Below are 22,009 nucleotides of genomic sequence, written 5' to 3'. Positions count from 1 at the left end.
CCCCTTTTCAGTTTCGTTCATCTCTTCTACAAAAGAAAAGTGTTTGTTTTTCATTGTCCCTCAACATCCTCTTGTTTCCTTTCTGTCACTCACTAGTCCATGATTGTCTTTGCATGGGGCTAAAGCATGCATGATGACTCACCCTCTACCTGTCTTACCTGCTGTTTCTTCTTTTTCTTTCTTGTCCTTCACACTTTTGTGTCATTCAAATAATTTATCTTGTAGTTAATGTCTGATAACATATGTATCCGCTTATTGGTTCTCTCAGCTGTCTGTCATCATCATTTCATTCATCTTTTATTTATTTCACAGAGGATCTACACCAAGATCCATACATGATAAATGTATTTTCCCCTCCCGCTCTCCTTTGAGTCCTGTTCTCTCCATCATTTCTTTCTTTCATATGTGCCATAAATCACTGCCTCTTCCTTTTTCTGGTTTATTCTTATCCTCCTCCTCCTCATTGCTTTTCTTTGCCATTTTTATCTGACACCCATAAGTCATCTTCACTTTCATCCTCTGTATTCTTCCTTCCTTCCTTTACTCTGTCTTTAATATGGTCTGTGAAGTTGAAGTTCACCCCTGTTTTAATAGGGTGGAACAGTCTGCCTGCTGTTGTGCTGAATGCTGCATGGGAGGTTGGACTAATGCATGTTCACTAACTTGGGGGTGTGATGAGCTGAACAAATCTGGTGCACTTGTGCATGGTCAAAGCTTCTTGACAACTGTACTCACTGTATCTGAAGTTTTTTCTTTTTCTTTTCACTTTTAAGCCTTTTTTAGTCAGGATTTCATATTTAAGTGTATGGACCAGATGTAGAATTATGTAGAATTTCAGTTAACGTTACTTAGAGATACTTGATACACAGTATGAGGGGAAATCCATGGAAACAATATCTCATTTTGTTCTATTTTGGGCTATAGTGAATATACAGTTGCAGTATATTTGTTTTATTTTGCAGGGTTTCGCCTAGAGCACTACACTATGTCTGCAATTTATCAAAGTTAATCTCAGGCCTGTAATTAAACATTATAGTTGTAGTTTGATCAAGAACATTGAATCTGGAATCTTTTTCTTGCCCCTTACTTCAAAGATTTTTTAATTTATTTGTTCCAAAATGGCTTAAAATTGTGTTTTTCTATCAGTGGAAGCATCATTTTGACCAAACAGCCTTTGACATTTAAACTTATAGGGAAAAATGTGATCATTTAGAATTTCTTGATTTATCCAAGCAGCTGTTCTGGAGGAGAAGCCAGTGACATTGTTTTGCCAGTTACCTTTTTGAAAGGGCAAAAAAATATCGGGTTAAATGGTTTTCAGCTTTTCCTTTCCTGTTTTTTTTTTTAAACATAGAGTGCATCATGATGAGTGAGGTAGAAGGGTTGAGCTGGTACATTGAGCGTGTGCTGTGGCTCAATGTGAAGGCTGTGCTTCATGTTTGACGCTCCCTCCAAATGCCTGCAATCAAATATTTATGTAGTGCTGCCTCTCTCTGTTGTCCTCCTACTACACCCAGCCTGAGCAACCAGACTACTGCGCTATAGGCAGTTACACTACATATGGGACTGACACCTTGATCACTCCAAATCCTCATATTTGACTTTAATATGGTGCATTTAAGAGAATATATTTATTTAGTTATGTGGACACCCATTTCTTAGTTTGGGTGTTTCAGTGGAAGCTATTAAAACAGCAAATGATGGATCAACTCCCTATTTATGCCCATAGTTTTAAAGTTAAATGTTCAGAAAGTACAAATCAGTGACGAGTTCACATACTTTTTGTAATGTTGCAAAAAGCTGTGTTCTCATTAGATAATAATGCTGTTTTGCTTGTGCAACTGCTATGCATTGCACAAGATGCATTGAAATGTTTCAATATATGTAGATATAAATACATTTTAAGATATAAATATATTTTAATTCATAAAATTGTAATTATTAATTTATTTAATGTTATGTTTTTAAAAGCATCAGAGAACAATTGAGGACTAGGTTTTAGAGTAGTGAAACTGCTTACAGCCTGGCACAAACGTATTTGCCTGCTATTTTTTGCTAAACCTTGTTTGTGCTGACTCTCTGCAAAGTAGATCAACTCTGAGAAAAATGATGACTGTACTGAAAACAAGTTGACATTTTTTTGTTCTTGAGCCCCATATACAGCTCCATAGATAGTCGTTTAGCTTCAGCGTTCATAGAAACAGCACAAGAGACTCCGATATTTTGACCTCTTTTCCATTGCTCTTTCTTTTTCTCTCCATTCTCTCTTCCTCTCTTTCTCTTGCTCTCTGTGTTAATGGCAAGGTAAGGAGCTCCACTCACTTTAGAGTATTAGAGGTTACTTCACTACTCCTGCTCTTTCTACAGGGACGCATGCTCATTTCTTCTCCCTGATCTCTTTGGGCCACCGGATGGATGGATTGGCCCAGATACAGTTCTAGGAGGATCTGTATCAAATACCAACCTTGAGTGTCCCTGTTCTTTAGTTTATGACCAGAAATACAGCACATGTATTCATTTTAGACTTAATTGCTTGTGCAATCTCTTGCTATGTTGTACCTCTTGAATTTTTTTAAATGCACAATTCCAGCACACGCCATCTTAATTGACATAGCTGTATCTGTAGGATCATTTTACAAAATTTTCTAAATTACAGGGTTTTGCTGAAATTGAATTAAACGCACAATACCTTAGAAAGGTTAAGATAGCCTTCAAGATGTACAATAGGGATGGGCACAAGTACCAGTGTACTCGGAATGTAAATAATGAAAACACATTTGTTTCATAACTCAGTTTGATTGAATCAAAATATAAATGAATTGGGATTGCTTAAATGATCATATTTGCAGTACTTAAGTATAGAAAATTATTAATTGCTGTATAACCTGAGGGATGAAATTCAAAATCTCTTCTGTGCTTTATTAATAGTCTAACCAACTCTGGCTGTAAAAGTCTTTGAGCAAACAGACTTGCCAAATGAGTCTGTAATGGTGTTACTGTGATTTAATACAAAAAAAAAAGAAGTGATCTGAATGAACTGCTTTAAAGGTGCTTGAGAGAGTGTGTGTGCATTTATTTGCATATGTATTTTGAATATGAAATGGTACAAGAACCATCAATGAATGACAGTGATTGTGTCAAATGCTTCTTTTTACTCATTAATGATTGTTTTATATTAGGGCTGCACGATAAATCGCATGCGATATTTAACGTGCATCTTATCAGTAAAGCCGGTTCTGTAATCAGCTGTAAATCTCCATCACGTGCATGCTTTCACATTGAGCAGCATTAACTACACAGAGCCGTTGTTCACTGACGAGCTGCGCAAAACCACGTTCATATTCGCGCAATTTTTTGCAAAGCTCGTCAGAACTGTTCAATCTGAGGGGCCATGGGTGACACTTTATAATAAATCTTAATCTGTTTAAAAGTAATTGTTACTTTTATATAGTACTTAATTGGTCATTAGTTTTTGAACAAACAAACAAACAGTTAGGTATCATGAAACATTGAATTGTATTTAAATTTCATACACACTACCAAATAGAAAGTTCAAAATAACAGCATTTAAAGGGGTCATATGATGCGATTTAAATTTTTCCTTTCTCTTTGGAGTGTTACAAGCTCTTGGTGCATATAGAAGATCTGTAAAGTTGCAAAGACTAAAGTTTCAAATCCAAAGAGATATTCTTTATAAAAGTTAAGAGTCAGCCACACCTACCTAAAATGGCTCATTCTAACACGCCCCCACATACCTACGTCACTATCTGGGAAGATTTGCATAATGCCGCCCAAATGTTCACGCAAAGAAAGAAGGCGTAACTTTTATTTTCGCTGTAGTATTGTTGCTGCCGCCGCGTCGTGAAGGCGCTGTGTGCTTCATTGTGAAAGCGAAACTACTTTGTTTGGCCTTCCAAAAGAGGACGATATCGCTTCGTCATGCCTGGAGCTGATCCGTGCTGGTCGCTGAGGAAATACTTCAACTTTGCGCTGTGGATCACCGGATCGGCTTTCACCGTGGACGAAGCAGAGTCCAGCCCGGGGTCGTCACATGTGGTTGCCGCAGGCATCACAATATGGTAAGGGACGTAACATTTCCGTCACACTCTTGAGGAATTCTGCCAATCACAACGCACTGGATAGCTGGCCAATCAGAGCACACCTCACTTTTTCAGACCGATGAGCTTTGTAAAAATCGAAGCGTTTCAGAAAGGCGGGGCATAGAGGAGAAACAATAATGTACAGTATGTGGAAAATAAGGTGTGTTTTTTTTACCTTAAACCACATAAACACATTTCATTACACCAAATACACAAAATAATGTTCTTTTTAGCAGCATCATATGACCCCTTTAAAAAAAATTGTACTGACTCCAAAGTTTTGAACAGTAGTGTATATTCAAATTCATATCTACCTGTACTTTGACTGCTGATCTAGTAAGAGTTAAAGGGTTAGTTCACCCAAAAATTAAAATTAGGCTGCGTTTTACTTTACCCCCGAGGCATCCTAGGTGTATATGACTTTCTTCTTTCAGAAGAATCCAGTCGGAGTTATATTAAAAATGGTCTTTGATCTTTCAAGCTGTTTAATGCCACTCAGCGAGTGTTGCATTGCTTCAGTCCAAAAGAACTTTAAAAAAAAATCGCCCATCCATAAAAAAAAGTGTCACGCTGACCTCATACGTCATGCTCCCGGAACTGCTTCTGTGTACAACTGCTGGTGCAAGCTACATTAAAGTGATTATTACGTTTTGAATATGGATATTTTTCTTACAAAAACACATCGATTCGCTACAGAAGGCCTTTGTTCACCCCCCGCAGCCGTGGGAGACGCTTCTTTTTATGGATGGGCGATTTTTATTCAAGTTCTTTTGGACCGAAGCAATGCAATACCCGCTGAGTGGCATTAAACAGCTTGAAAGATCAAAGACAATTTTTAATATAACTCCGGACTGGATTTGTCTGAAAGAAGAAAGTCATATAAACCTAGGATGCCTCGGGGGTGAGTAAAACGCAGCCTTATTTTCATTTTTGGGTGAGCCAACCCTTTAAATAATGCATTGTTTATGACTCATGAATGAAATTTATTATAAAGTGTCATTGCAGAAATCTGGCTGTATCAGACTGATGAGTAGGCCAACACAGAATCTGCCTTCGCAAAATGTTCTGGATATTTTAGCAAAATTTGAATTCCTATTATTCACAAAGTTGTGTCCATCTCCTATTTTTCCATGTTTAAATCCATTCCATGCAATTCCCCCCCCAAACAAAGTGCAGAACCAAAAATCTGCAGATTCCGTCTGGGTCTAGTTATAGTTTGCAAGATTGTTAGTATGATTAATAATTGCAGTGTTATGTTTCATTTTAGGAAATATAGCCCTGGTTGAACTTCCTTTCCAGCAGGTTAATTGACCATTTGTAATAGGCAGTATGGTGTTGTTGATTTAACGTTTCTCTTATTTCCTCCCATTGTAGCAGCCAAGAGCTTGTTGAACAAAAAAGCAGACGTTAAGGTAAGAAGATCTGTTGAACTTCTGACCTCTGTGACCCAGACATGACCATATGTCTTCTCTCTTTTCACTACTCTATCGCTCTGCCCTGTTATCTTACTGGCTAATCTGTCAGTGCTTGCATAGAGTGTGTTCTTTATTGCATGATTGTGTTTTTTACACGAGTATTATTAGTTCATATTGTGTTTGATGTGTGTGTATGGGTGTGTTTGTTTTAGGACTTGAGAGTTTTTAAACCTGACCTCTGACACCTAAAATCACCTTATTAAAATACAGTATAATTCAGTATCGGTCTGATTAAGTCTAGTCAACCTCTCCTGAAAACTGATTTCACCTTACTGACAGATTTAAAAAATATTACAAAAATTTCAGAGATCTCTGTTTTTAAAGGGTAGTTCAAAGGGTAGTCATCATTTAGTCAATACTCATGTATTTCTGATTGTTATTTTTACATTAAACACTAGAAGAGTTAAAGTTAGCTTAGCATTAAATGTTTAAACTGCACTTTTTCATACAAGGAAAGCAGATGGTAAACAATGGCTGTCAAGCAAATGTCTGTCTGTTCTTCACACAAAGAATTCCTATATCTTCAGAAGACTTGTAAGGTAATTTGTGCATTGACAGCTAATGATTACCATCCACATTCATTGTAAGCAAAAGAGCAGGCAGCTTGGACATCACCTTTTGTGGTTCCATAAAAAAATTTAAAGGATTTAATCGCAGTCAAAATAAAAGTTTTATATATACACATACACATATATATGTGTGCTGTGTATATTTATCATGTATATATAAATACACACACATACATGTAAATATTTTACAAACTTATTGCAAAACTTACAAACACTGCATACACTACCGGTCAAAAGTTTGGGATCAGTAAGACTTGTAATGTTTTTTAAAGAAGTCTCTTATGCTCATCAAGGCTGTATTTATTGGATCAAAAATACAGAAAAAAAACATTAATCTTGCAAAATGTTATTACAATATAAAATAATGGTTTCTATTTTAATATAAATTAGATTTGAATGTATATTAAAATAGAAAAACTTTATTTTATATCATAATAATATTTCACAATATAATTTTTTTTCCTGTATTTTTGATTAAAAAAAATACAGCGTTGATGAGCATAAGAAACTCCTTTAAAAAATTTTTTTAAATTGTTCTGATCCCAAACTTGTGACCGGTAGTGTGTATATATATATATATATTTAGATATAATTTATATTATATTTTATACATAAATATAAAATTTTTCCTAAATATATACTTGCATGTGTGTGTATCATGTAAACACAAACTTTTATTTTGGATGCGATTAATCGTTTGACAGCCAATCTATCAATAAGACCATGTTTAAATCCAACGCCCAAGATTCCACACATTCGCATAGAAATATAAAAGTATAAACCTCGCGATGAGTATTTTAGTGAATTTTTATGGACTGTCTAGCAGTCATATGAGCATGGAAATACATGGTTATTTAGCTACCAAATAAAACCTACCTTTAACACACTTCCCCATATTTAAATCCATTCCACAGAATTCCACACATTAGAGCGAAAAGTAAAAATCGAGTGCGGATTACACAATGAACCTCGTGTTGAGTATTTCAGTGAATTTGCTAGGCTCTCTAGCTGACATAAGAGTGTGGAAATATAAGGTGTTACCAAACACTGTAACAAGCTCTATCATGGAGCCAGTGATACCACTGAAAGATGAGTCGAAATGAAAGTTTTATTTCCGTCAGCGCCTTTAGGCGTGTGGGAGACATTTAAGAATATGATATAACGACGACGGCTGTGATGCCATTGAGGAATCTATGGAATCTTCCACAAGAGCCAGAGTAATTTGATTCATGAAACAGGATTTTCAGAGATGAACTGCACATAACACTTAGGGGAGTGTTCGCAGACACACTCAAAACACATTTCTACCTGTTTCTACTTTGTCGTCACCCCCACTACCCACCTATGTGACTCACACCTGCTATCTCCATGTGTATGTATGTACGTGTGTGTGTGTGTGTGTTTGAGCGGAGAAATAGTTCAGTGGGAAATGCGACTCTGGTTCCAAGAATAGCCGTGAGTCTGAAACCCTGGAAAATCTGAGACTAAAATAGCAGCACAGCGCTCCTCTCATCACCTAGCAACAGGCTCCCCCACGTCCTCTCCACCCATTTTAAAATATTTCTTCTGTCCTTTTCACGATTACTTTGTTTTCTCTCCTTCCTTCACCTTTATGCTCCGTCGCCGTCTTCCGAGTTCAAGCTGAGCTGATCTTTATTTAGTCTCTGTCACTATTTTTTCAAATTAACTGAAGCTGACTTCCTCACTTTTTGTGTCTAAATCTTTGCACTACCGCTGGTTATGTAATTCTGCTTTGGAGGTGTTTTTATTTAGTTTTTTAATATGGCAGTTGCACCGATTGGAAGTTCAACCAAAGCACTTCTGAGAACATTCTGTGCTTAATATAACTCGTTCTTGGCTGCCCTTTTTTTAGGACAAAAAATATCACTGAACCACACAGACTGTGCTTGCTTCCTCTCTCAGCAACCCTGCCTGTCCTTGCACATCATTCCTACTTTGTGTAGCCCCTACGTTGTTTTCCCTGCTCCAGGTTCAGGGCCAAATTGTCTCTGAACGGTAACTGTCATATGTCACAAACAACTGACCCCGGCTCAGGTAACTTTGCTTACAACTGATCATTCCTCAGGTGCACTTCAACTATTCTTCTGCTAGTGGCATGTTTCTCTCTCCTTTTTCCTTCACTTGACCCACTACCCTTCCTTGTTCCTCTTCCTCCAAATTTCCTCTTGTACAGAAGAACCTTCAAGTCTACATATTGTCTTGCTCTGAACCCAGACCTTCACATGCACTCCAAAATTATTTTTCAAATCGTTTTCTTTGACTAAAATACACACAGCTCTGACAGCATTTGAGATCTCCTCCCAGCACTTTTCTCTTCACCCCAAATGAACATTAAACAAGTCAACAGCTACTTTTTTAGATACCGTCTCAGTTTCCACCATTTTTCTCACTTCTCTCCTTTTCATTCTCTCTGTAGAAGCGGAAGTCGAGCTCTACCATTCAGTACATGGTGAGAATCCTGTTTCATTTACACCCTTCTATTTTCTTTCGTCTTCCTCTTCTTGTACCTCCACCTACTGTACTGTTGCTAATGTGCAACACTTTCCTCTAAAGTCTTCCTGCATTTCTGTGGGACATAATGGAATGATGGCCAGTATAAAACATACTCAGACTGGTTCTATTTTTAAAAATCTGGGCCGTATTCCAGACGAAACTGGTGTAAATGCATCTGGTTTTTGAAACCACATATGTAAATTTTACTCCTCCCAAAATGTTAAAATAATAAACGTGTGAGAGCGTGTTATAGGCTATATGACATTATAGTCATATATGACTGTGCTAATGCAACATGCATCGCCGCGGACGAGTAGCTAAGTATCTCATCAGCAAGCCGACGCACAAACTGCCACGAATTAAACAAAGTAAGGGCCTGTTTACACCTGGTCATTTCATGCATTTTTGCTGATTGGATAGCTATCTGATTTGTTAAAACGTTTCCATTTACACTTGGGCACATAAATGTGTTGTCGCAAAACGGATATAAATCCGATCTTCAATTCCCGCGCTATATTTAAGTTTAACGGAGTTCAAGTCTACGAAATCAAAAGATAAACACTGCATTTGATTAATTATCAGCTCATTTCAAGATCAAAGACCGAAATAGGAGAGTGCGCGGCATCAGCACTGGAAAGATACGTTTGTCTTACTACTTTTAATGAAGATGATTGTGTGTTGACCGTCTGCGTCTTACTTTGTTTCATTCGCGGCAGTTTGCGCGTCGGCTTGCTGAAGAGATACTCAGCTACTCGTCCGCAGCGATGCGTGTTGCATTAGCGTAGTCTGACTAATGTCATATAGCCTATAACACGCTCTCACACGTTTATTATTTTAACATTTTGGGACGAGTAAAATTTGCATATGTGGTTTCAACAGCCAGATGTATTTACTCTGGTCCAGTTTCGTCTGGAATGCGGGCCAGACCACCTCCTGAAGTGGTTTGAGCGATCAAATTTATATCCATCTCGAATGTGTTTCGGGGGGCATTTACACCTGGTCTTTTTACAATCGGATAGCTATCCGATCATAAAAAACGCATGAAGTGACCAGGTGTAAACAGACCCTTAGACGCAGACGGTCAACACACAATCATCTTCATTAAAAGTAGTAAGACAAACTTATCTTTCCAGTGCTGATGCCGCACGCTCTCCTATTACAGTCTTTGATCTTGAAATGAGCTGATAATTAATAAAATGCAGCGCTTATCTTTTTATTTCGTTGACGTGAACTCTGTTAAATTTAAATATAGAGGGGGAATTGAAAATCGGATTTAAATCCGTTTTGCGACGACACATTTATGTAGCCAAGTGTAATTGGAAACGTTTTAACAAATCAGATAGATATCCGATCAGCAAAAACGCATGAAATTACCAGGTGTAAACAGGCCCTCAGCATCACAGACTGCCCACACTCTATCCACTGAGCACCTGATTCATATTATGTGATTGGCAGACTTCAACAGCTTTTCAATAGTAGAGGCCTGTTCACATCAAGAATTATAACAAAAACTATGTTCGTGTCCACACCTGTGGTTGAGAACGCTTGTAGAATTAGAACAAATACTAAAACTATATAGTTAAGCCCCTGATACACTTTTCGTTCTTTGCTGAGGGGTAAAAGAAGATGGAGCCTGCCTCTGACCAATGGTAAACAACAGCTTTGGAACTTTTGAAACTATTGTATGGAGCTGTTCTGGAAAGTTTGCTTTGGCAAGGTGTTTTGAACTCCCCACACTAACTTTATTTTGCCTTGATTTTGTTCAAAATCAGGTTTATTCTTTGATTTTGCTTGATGTATATCAGGGCCTTTAATAGTTCTCGTTATCATCTTTGGTGTGAACAGGCCTTAAGGGCACACGTCTAGTCTTACTTTATATGATCAATTTCAGATAAACCCATCCCAAAGTGGCACATAAAAACTAAATGGACAGAATGGTTGCAGTCAGTATCTGAATGTCTAAGTGCACAGTTCTTGGCCAGAACACACTGTGGACTAGACTTTTTGGAGTTCAGATCTGGCTTTGTGAGACCTCTTGGTCCCAGTAAAAGTGTCCTATTTCTTGAGTATTTTCTGACAAACACTGGTTTCCTCATTGCTGTTCTTTCTTTTGTTTGAATCATTTTGACCGGCTTCCTTTGACACCACAAACCTCCTGGATCTCATTCTGCATGTTGGTAATTGGATGTATTTTGGTTAATACTGACCATTCTGGAAGCTTTCTAAAGCAGGTTTAGGAGAGGCCTTTCTGTTCATACACAGGTAGGCAATGGAATAGTCATGTAGAGTAAGACCCTGTGTTTTCCCAGTTCCACCCTGTGTTTTTCCCAATATTTCCATAAGATCTGAAGATCCTATTTATGCACAGCCCAGGGTTCTGACTGCACCAAATCTGCTTGTTTCCTTCAACTTACATTTATTTGCAGGATTGACGCTTATATTCTCAGTGTTCAGGATTTTTTTTTTTATGGCTCCCATAAGAGGATAGCATTGCTGGTTGTCCTTCCCAACAATATCCCTGTTTACTTGAATAAAGTTGGACTTCCATGGAGATGCATGACCATCTGTGATAAGTCTTTGGGAATTGTTAATGAATTCTGTAAGCCATCAAGTGGTCCAGTTACAAGGAACAGTGTGTATTTGAATGGATATGTGTGCCCATACTGCCAAAGTCATTTTATGATGTGTTTTTGCTCATGGATGTGAATTTGTTTCATACTTGTGAGGATCCAGTAGTCGTGGGCTGCTGTTCATTCATCTCCCTTGACCATGCCTCCCGCACATAGACACATAATAACAACATTCGCGTGAGTGCCTGAGCTGTACAAGGGAAAATGGACCATTAGATACCACTGCAAGCTCATAAACATGAGTCCTGAGGGACCCCCGAGTACAAATAAACACCCATAGCTAATCCGCCTCTGCATGTAATGTGGCTAATTGGTATAATGGATTAGTTTAGGAAGCCAATTGGTGAAAAACATTTTATAGACTTTAATAATGAACCTCCCTTCCCTTTCACTGCTTGAGAACATTGTGTCTCAATGAATAACACTGTTTTCATGTAAATAGGTAGTTGGCACTACATCAGTCAGTTACTTTAAAACAGATAATGACGGTACCCTACTGCATGTGTTTGTGTGAGTGTGCTTGTGTACATGTGCATGCCGAACTCTCCCTCGTTCCTTCTTAACTTGACACTTTCTTAATCCGAATGTATGTTGTGTTTCCCTGCACAGCCCCAGACAAACAGCACCAAAAACAGCATAGTCACCAGTCCCAAGGGAAACCTCCCCTCTCCTGCACTGGTATTTACCTCTCTAGTCTCAGTTTCCACCATTTTTCTCACTTCTCTCCTTTTCATTCTCTCTGTAGAAGCGGAAGTCGAGCTCTACCATTCAGTACATGGTGAGAATCCTGTTTCATTTACACCCTTCTATTTTCTTTCGTCTTCCTCTTCTTGTACCTCCACCTACTGTACTGTTGCTAATGTGCAACACTTTCCTCTAAAGTCTTCCTGCATTTCTGTGGGACATAATGGAATGATGGCCAGTATAAAACATACTCAGACTGGTTCTATTTTTAAAAATCTGGGCCGTATTCCAGACGAAACTGGTGTAAATGCATCTGGTTTTTGAAACCACATATGTAAATTTTACTCCTCCCAAAATGTTAAAATAATAAACGTGTGAGAGCGTGTTATAGGCTATATGACATTATAGTCATATATGACTGTGCTAATGCAACATGCATCGCCGCGGACGAGTAGCTAAGTATCTCATCAGCAAGCCGACGCACAAACTGCCACGAATTAAACAAAGTAAGGGCCTGTTTACACCTGGTCATTTCATGCATTTTTGCTGATTGGATAGCTATCTGATTTGTTAAAACGTTTCCATTTACACTTGGGCACATAAATGTGTTGTCGCAAAACGGATATAAATCCGATCTTCAATTCCCGCGCTATATTTAAGTTTAACGGAGTTCAAGTCTACGAAATCAAAAGATAAACACTGCATTTGATTAATTATCAGCTCATTTCAAGATCAAAGACCGAAATAGGAGAGTGCGCGGCATCAGCACTGGAAAGATACGTTTGTCTTACTACTTTTAATGAAGATGATTGTGTGTTGACCGTCTGCGTCTTACTTTGTTTCATTCGCGGCAGTTTGCGCGTCGGCTTGCTGAAGAGATACTCAGCTACTCGTCCGCAGCGATGCGTGTTGCATTAGCGTAGTCTGACTAATGTCATATAGCCTATAACACGCTCTCACACGTTTATTATTTTAACATTTTGGGACGAGTAAAATTTGCATATGTGGTTTCAACAGCCAGATGTATTTACTCTGGTCCAGTTTCGTCTGGAATGCGGGCCAGACCACCTCCTGAAGTGGTTTGAGCGATCAAATTTATATCCATCTCGAATGTGTTTCGGGGGGCATTTACACCTGGTCTTTTTACAATCGGATAGCTATCCGATCATAAAAAACGCATGAAGTGACCAGGTGTAAACAGACCCTTAGACGCAGACGGTCAACACACAATCATCTTCATTAAAAGTAGTAAGACAAACTTATCTTTCCAGTGCTGATGCCGCACGCTCTCCTATTACAGTCTTTGATCTTGAAATGAGCTGATAATTAATAAAATGCAGCGCTTATCTTTTTATTTCGTTGACGTGAACTCTGTTAAATTTAAATATAGAGGGGGAATTGAAAATCGGATTTAAATCCGTTTTGCGACGACACATTTATGTAGCCAAGTGTAATTGGAAACGTTTTAACAAATCAGATAGATATCCGATCAGCAAAAACGCATGAAATGACCAGGTGTAAACAGGCCCTCAGCATCACAGACTGCCCACACTCTATCCACTGAGCACCTGATTCATATTATGTGATTGGCAGACTTCAACAGCTTTTCAATAGTAGAGGCCTGTTCACATCAAGAATTATAACAAAAACTATGTTCGTGTCCACACCTGTGGTAGAGAACGCTTGTAGAATTAGAACAAATACTAAAACTATATAGTTAAGCCCCTGATACACTTTTCGTTCTTTGCTGAGGGGTAAAAGAAGATGGAGCCTGCCTCTGACCAATGGTAAACAACAGCTTTGGAACTTTTGAAACTATTGTATGGAGCTGTTCTGGAAAGTTTGCTTTGGCAAGGTGTTTTGAACTCCCCACACTAACTTTATTTTGCCTTGATTTTGTTCAAAATCAGGTTTATTCTTTGATTTTGCTTGATGTATATCAGGGCCTTTAATAGTTCTCGTTATCATCTTTGGTGTGAACAGGCCTTAAGGGCACACGTCTAGTCTTACTTTATATGATCAATTTCAGATAAACCCATCCCAAAGTGGCACATAAAAACTAAATGGACAGAATGGTTGCAGTCAGTATCTGAATGTCTAAGTGCACAGTTCTTGGCCAGAACACACTGTGGACTAGAATTTTTGGAGTTCAGATCTGGCTTTGTGAGACCTCTTGGTCCCAGTAAAAGTGTCCTATTTCTTGAGTATTTTCTGACAAACACTGGTTTCCTCATTGCTGTTCTTTCTTTTGTTTGAATCATTTTGACCGGCTTCCTTTGACACCACAAACCTCCTGGATCTCATTCTGCATGTTGGTAATTGGATGTATTTTGGTTAATACTGACCATTCTGGAAGCTTTCTAAAGCAGGTTTAGGAGAGGCCTTTCTGTTCATACACAGGTAGGCAATGGAATAGTCATGTAGAGTAAGACCCTGTGTTTTCCCAGTTCCACCCTGTGTTTTTCCCAATATTTCCATAAGATCTGAAGATCCTATTTATGCACAGCCCAGGGTTCTGACTGCACCAAATCTGCTTGTTTCCTTCAACTTACATTTATTTGCAGGATTGACGCTTATATTCTCAGTGTTCAGGATTTTTTTTTTTATGGCTCCCATAAGAGGATAGCATTGCTGGTTGTCCTTCCCAACAATATCCCTGTTTACTTGAATAAAGTTGGACTTCCATGGAGATGCATGACCATCTGTGATAAGTCTTTGGGAATTGTTAATGAATTCTGTAAGCCATCAAGTGGTCCAGTTACAAGGAACAGTGTGTATTTGAATGGATATGTGTGCCCATACTGCCAAAGTCATTTTATGATGTGTTTTTGCTCATGGATGTGAATTTGTTTCATACTTGTGAGGATCCAGTAGTCGTGGGCTGCTGTTCATTCATCTCCCTTGACCATGCCTCCCGCACATAGACACATAATAACAACATTCGCGTGAGTGCCTGAGCTGTACAAGGGAAAATGGACCATTAGATACCACTGCAAGCTCATAAACATGAGTCCTGAGGGACCCCCGAGTACAAATAAACACCCATAGCTAATCCGCCTCTGCATGTAATGTGGCTAATTGGTATAATGGATTAGTTTAGGAAGCCAATTGGTGAAAAACATTTTATAGACTTTAATAATGAACCTCCCTTCCCTTTCACTGCTTGAGAACATTGTGTCTCAATGAATAACACTGTTTTCATGTAAATAGGTAGTTGGCACTACATCAGTCAGTTACTTTAAAACAGATAATGACGGTACCCTACTGCATGTGTTTGTGTGAGTGTGCTTGTGTACATGTGCATGCCGAACTCTCCCTCGTTCCTTCTTAACTTGACACTTTCTTAATCCGAATGTATGTTGTGTTTCCCTGCACAGCCCCAGACAAACAGCACCAAAAACAGCATAGTCACCAGTCCCAAGGGAAACCTCCCCTCTCCTGCACTGGTATTTACCTCTCTAGTCCTTTTATTTTCTTCCAATAAATATTTTCCTCCCCTCTGTTTGTGACTGCACTTGCAATCTTTAGTACAATAAGGATTTTTTGTTTGTTTGTTTGTTTGTTTTCTTGTGTGCTGTTTTACCAACTTTTTCATTGCATCTGAGTGCAAGCCTATATTTTAAACAAAATTTGCAATTTAAAGCTAGTAATAAAAATGAAATAATATAAACACTATGTATTTTATAATGCAAATGTTAAATCCAAAGATACGGTGTTTAGAGCAGAAAATAAAATGTATGTACTGTATAAACAGTGCATACAGTGGCCTCTAAATATATTTGTGTACTGAAGCTGCCCTTAAATTGTATAAATTTAAATGAGTTGGATGTCAAACCAGTGGCATTTGATATTAAAGGGATAGTTCACACAAAAATAAAAATTCTGTCATTAATTACTCGCCCTCATGTCATTCCAAACCCCTTACGGTAAGGGGTAAGAACCCGTAAGATCTTTGTTCATCTTCGGAACACGCATTAAGATATTTTTTTATGAAATCTGAGAGCTCTCTGACCCCCCCATAGACAGCAAGGGTACTACCACGTTCAAGGCACAGAAACGTAGTAAGAACATCGTTAAAATGGTGCATTAAGATATTTTTTTATGAAATCTGAGAGCTCTCTGACCCCCCATAGACAGCAAGGGTACTACCACGTTCAAGGCACAGAAACGTAGTAAGAACATCGTTAAAATGGTCCATGTGACATCAGTGGTTCAACCGTAATTATACAAAGCTGTGATAATACTTTTTGTGCACAAAAAAACAAAATAACAACTTTATTCAACAATTCTTCTCCCCCGAGTTACCATTTACCGCCATTATTGAGAGTAACCTGGTGCATGTGCATGATGCTGCTGACGTAGAACATGAATGCGTTGCGCTTGTTTACGAGCAGAGGAAAACACGCTCATGCGTCGTGTTACTCTCGATAATGGTGGTAGATGGCAACTCAGGGGGGAAGAATTGTTGAATAAAGTTGTTATTTTTGTTTTGCGCACAAAAAGTATTATCATAGCTTCATAAAATTACAGTTGAACCACTGATGTCACATGGACTATTTTGTCGATGTTCTATATACATTTCTGGGCCTTAAAAGTGGTAGTTACCTTGCTGTCTATGGAGGGTCAGAAAGCTGTTCCGAAGAAGAATGAAGGTTCCTGGCTGCAGTGGTGAGAAGAGGCTGTTTGGTTCACTGAGATCCTTAATGGTGTTCCTCACTTAAATCCACTGGGTCTAGTATACTGTAGTTGTCAGTTGAGTTGAATGTTTATAGTTCTGAGCAGTGCTGTTGCCATTCCAAGTGTGTTATGTGTGCATCTCAGGAGGTTTGAAGATCAGCATTTATTTGTAATCGAATATTCCAAATGACTTTATTGTCATTTTTGATTAATACAATCAATTTATTTCAAAAATCTTACTGACAAATGTGTGTATATATATTTATTTTATATTTGAGAGATCTGTGAATTCACTAGGAATTGCGCCTGCTGATTACATACATTATGAATAAATCATTTCTTTTATTTGCAAGCTTCCCTTATATTAAATACTTTTATACGCAATGCTAATTGGATCAAGTGAAGGGAGGTTTGTTTGCGCTGAAAAGAAAAATATTTTTTAATTTAAAGGTGCAGCACTATTCCAGAGCAAGTGCCATCTAGTTAAAAGGTATTGTAAGTGCTTTATGAACATTTTTAAATGACCCAGCCTTAAAGTGGCGCAACTGTTTTTTTTTATTTACCCCTATGCTTTTTGGATCTGTCCATGGACCCAGTTGAGCTCTGTTTATTCAGTTGCACTCTGGCATTCTGATATATTACTATACACTCTAGTCACACATTTATGGGGTTGTTTTTTTTTATTGCATAATGCCAGTTTGGAAGAGATACTCAGCTACTCGTCCGCAGCGATGCGTGTTGCATTAGCGTAGTCTGACTAATGTCATATAGCCTATAACACGCTCTCACACGTTTATTATTTTAACATTTTGGGACGAGTAAAATTTGCATATGTGGTTTCAACAGCCAGATGTATTTACTCTGGTCCAGTTTCGTCTGGAATGCGGGCCAGACCACCTCCTGAAGTGGTTTGAGCGATCAAATTTATATCCATCTCGAATGTGTTTCGGGGGGCATTTACACCTGGTCTTTTTACAATCGGATAGCTATCCGATCATAAAAAATGCATGAAGTGACCAGGTGTAAACAGACCCTTAGACGCAGACGGTCAACACACAATCATCTTCATTAAAAGTAGTAAGACAAACTTATCTTTCCAGTGCTGATGCCGCACGCTCTCCTATTACAGTCTTTGATCTTGAAATGAGCTGATAATTAATAAAATGCAGCGCTTATCTTTTTATTTCGTTGACGTGAACTCTGTTAAATTTAAATATAGAGGGGGAATTGAAAATCGGATTTAAATCCGTTTTGCGACGACACATTTATGTAGCCAAGTGTAATTGGAAACGTTTTAACAAATCAGATAGATATCCGATCAGCAAAAACGCATGAAATGACCAGGTGTAAACAGGCCCTCAGCATCACAGACTGCCCACACTCTATCCACTGAGCACCTGATTCATATTATGTGATTGGCAGACTTCAACAGCTTTTCAATAGTAGAGGCCTGTTCACATCAAGAATTATAACAAAAACTATGTTCGTGTCCACACCTGTGGTAGAGAACGCTTGTAGAATTAGAACAAATACTAAAACTATATAGTTAAGCCCCTGATACACTTTTCGTTCTTTGCTGAGGGGTAAAAGAAGATGGAGCCTGCCTCTGACCAATGGTAAACAACAGCTTTGGAACTTTTGAAACTATTGTATGGAGCTGTTCTGGAAAGTTTGCTTTGGCAAGGTGTTTTGAACTCCCCACACTAACTTTATTTTGCCTTGATTTTGTTCAAAATCAGGTTTATTCTTTGATTTTGCTTGATGTATATCAGGGCCTTTAATAGTTCTCGTTATCATCTTTGGTGTGAACAGGCCTTAAGGGCACACGTCTAGTCTTACTTTATATGATCAATTTCAGATAAACCCATCCCAAAGTGGCACATAAAAACTAAATGGACAGAATGGTTGCAGTCAGTATCTGAATGTCTAAGTGCACAGTTCTTGGCCAGAACACACTGTGGACTAGAATTTTTGGAGTTCAGATCTGGCTTTGTGAGACCTCTTGGTCCCAGTAAAAGTGTCCTATTTCTTGAGTATTTTCTGACAAACACTGGTTTCCTCATTGCTGTTCTTTCTTTTGTTTGAATCATTTTGACCGGCTTCCTTTGACACCACAAACCTCCTGGATCTCATTCTGCATGTTGGTAATTGGATGTATTTTGGTTAATACTGACCATTCTGGAAGCTTTCTAAAGCAGGTTTAGGAGAGGCCTTTCTGTTCATACACAGGTAGGCAATGGAATAGTCATGTAGAGTAAGACCCTGTGTTTTCCCAGTTCCACCCTGTGTTTTTCCCAATATTTCCATAAGATCTGAAGATCCTATTTATGCACAGCCCAGGGTTCTGACTGCACCAAATCTGCTTGTTTCCTTCAACTTACATTTATTTGCAGGATTGACGCTTATATTCTCAGTGTTCAGGATTTTTTTTTTTATGGCTCCCATAAGAGGATAGCATTGCTGGTTGTCCTTCCCAACAATATCCCTGTTTACTTGAATAAAGTTGGACTTCCATGGAGATGCATGACCATCTGTGATAAGTCTTTGGGAATTGTTAATGAATTCTGTAAGCCATCAAGTGGTCCAGTTACAAGGAACAGTGTGTATTTGAATGGATATGTGTGCCCATACTGCCAAAGTCATTTTATGATGTGTTTTTGCTCATGGATGTGAATTTGTTTCATACTTGTGAGGATCCAGTAGTCGTGGGCTGCTGTTCATTCATCTCCCTTGACCATGCCTCCCGCACATAGACACATAATAACGACATTCGCGTGAGTGCCTGAGCTGTACAAGGGAAAATGGACCATTAGATACCACTGCAAGCTCATAAACATGAGTCCTGAGGGACCCCCGAGTACAAATAAACACCCATAGCTAATCCGCCTCTGCATGTAATGTGGCTAATTGGTATAATGGATTAGTTTAGGAAGCCAATTGGTGAAAAACATTTTATAGACTTTAATAATGAACCTCCCTTCCCTTTCACTGCTTGAGAACATTGTGTCTCAATGAATAACACTGTTTTCATGTAAATAGGTAGTTGGCACTACATCAGTCAGTTACTTTAAAACAGATAATGACGGTACCCTACTGCATGTGTTTGTGTGAGTGTGCTTGTGTACATGTGCATGCCGAACTCTCCCTCGTTCCTTCTTAACTTGACACTTTCTTAATCCGAATGTATGTTGTGTTTCCCTGCACAGCCCCAGACAAACAGCACCAAAAACAGCATAGTCACCAGTCCCAAGGGAAACCTCCCCTCTCCTGCACTGGTATTTACCTCTCTAGTCCTTTTATTTTCTTCCAATAAATATTTTCCTCCCCTCTGTTTGTGACTGCACTTGCAATCTTTAGTACAATAAGGATTTTTTGTTTGTTTGTTTGTTTGTTTTCTTGTGTGCTGTTTTACCAACTTTTTCATTGCATCTGAGTGCAAGCCTATATTTTAAACAAAATTTGCAATTTAAAGCTAGTAATAAAAATGAAATAATATAAACACTATGTATTTTATAATGCAAATGTTAAATCCAAAGATACGGTGTTTAGAGCAGAAAATAAAATGTATGTACTGTATAAACAGTGCATACAGTGGCCTCTAAATATATTTGTGTACTGAAGCTGCCCTTAAATTGTATAAATTTAAATGAGTTGGATGTCAAACCAGTGGCATTTGATATTAAAGGGATAGTTCACACAAAAATAAAAATTCTGTCATTAATTACTCGCCCTCATGTCATTCCAAACCCGTAAGATCTTTGTTCATCTTCGGAACACGCATTAAGATATTTTTTTATGAAATCTGAGAGCTCTCTGACCCCCCATAGACAGCAAGGGTACTACCACGTTCAAGGCACAGAAACGTAGTAAGAACATTGTTAAAATAGTCCATGCGACGTCAGTGGTTGAACCGTGGTTCAAAAGATGTACTTGTGCACAAAAAAACAAAATAACAACTTTATTCAACAATTCTTCTCCCCCGAGTTACCATCTACCGCCATTATTGAGAGTAACCTGGTGCATGTGCATGATGCTGCTGACGTAGAACATGAATGCGTTGCGCTTGTTTACGAGCAGAGGAAAACACGCTCATGCGTCGTGTTACTCTCGATAATGGTGGTAGATGGCAACTCAGGGGGGAAGAATTGTTGAATAAAGTTGTTATTTTTGTTTTGCGCACAAAAAGTATTATCATAGCTTCATAAAATTACAGTTGAACCACTGATGTCACATGGACTATTTTGTCGATGTTCTATATACATTTCTGGGCCTTAAAAGTGGTAGTTACCTTGCTGTCTATGGAGGGTCAGAAAGCTGTTCCGAAGAAGAATGAAGGTTCCTGGCTGCAGTGGTGAGAAGAGGCTGTTTGGTTCACTGAGATCCTTAATGGTGTTCCTCACTTAAATCCACTGGGTCTAGTATACTGTAGTTGTCAGTTGAGTTGAATGTTTATAGTTCTGAGCAGTGCTGTTGCCATTCCAAGTGTGTTATGTGTGCATCTCAGGAGGTTTGAAGATCAGCATTTATTTGTAATCGAATATTCCAAATGTCTTTATTGTCATTTTTGATTAATACAATCAATTTATTTCAAAAATCTTACTGACAAATGTGTGTATATATATTTATTTTATATTTGAGAGATCTGTGAATTCACTAGGAATTGCGCCTGCTGATTACATACATTATGAATAAATCATTTCTTTTATTTGCAAGCTTCCCTTATATTAAATACTTTTATACGCAATGCTAATTGGATCAAGTGAAGGGAGGTTTGTTTGCGCTGAAAAGAAAAATATTTTTTAATTTAAAGGTGCAGCACTATTCCAGAGCAAGTGCCATCTAGTTAAAAGGTATTGTAAGTGCTTTATGAACATTTTTAAATGACCCAGCCTTAAAGTGGCGCAACTGTTTTTTTTTATTTACCCCTATGCTTTTTGGATCTGTCCATGGACCCAGTTGAGCTCTGTTTATTCAGTTGCACTCTGGCATTCTGATATATTACTATACACTCTAGTCACACATTTATGGGGTTGTTTTTTTTTTATTGCATAATGCCAGTTTGACTTTCAGTTTCTGCTTTGATCGGTAGGTAATGAAGGTTGTTTATTGCTTGGAGTTGGCAGGGAATTTAATAAATGTCATTATGCCAGCATGGTGGGTACATGGGTGATGTGATTATTTAATGTTTAATGACATGCTTGAGGGATATAGATGGATCGTCTATGTTCTGGGTGGATTTTTGTAGATTTCTGTGGTCTGTAAAAGCTCAGTGAAGAGGTTTTAGAGTGAACCCTGAGCATTAAGGAAGGAAGCTCCTAATGGAAACATGACATACATTCCAACATATACAGTTATTGCAA

The 22,009-nt window shown here is 38.3% G+C and overlaps 1 protein-coding gene across 1 annotated transcript in view; it reads left to right on the top strand.

The window, feature by feature from the left end:
* LOC107595950 (calcium/calmodulin-dependent protein kinase type II subunit gamma-like) overlaps positions 1–22,009 on the top strand; it is a 50,402-nt gene that overhangs the window by 13,649 nt on the left and 14,744 nt on the right. Inside the window, exons 5-6 of the mRNA XM_016286552.1 lie at positions 5,475–5,512; positions 8,582–8,614. Of these exons, the coding sequence (XP_016142038.1) occupies positions 5,475–5,512; positions 8,582–8,614 (71 nt within the window). The remainder of the gene's footprint in view (positions 1–5,474; positions 5,513–8,581; positions 8,615–22,009) is intronic.

This window comes from Sinocyclocheilus grahami, unplaced genomic scaffold, assembly GCF_001515645.1.
Source record: "Sinocyclocheilus grahami isolate Dianchi unplaced genomic scaffold, SAMN03320097.WGS_v1.1 scaffold211.1, whole genome shotgun sequence".
In the NCBI taxonomy this organism is placed as follows: Eukaryota; Metazoa; Chordata; class Actinopteri; order Cypriniformes; family Cyprinidae; genus Sinocyclocheilus; species Sinocyclocheilus grahami.
Note: the sequence above shows the minus strand (reverse complement) of the source record. Positions and strands in the feature narration are given on the sequence as shown.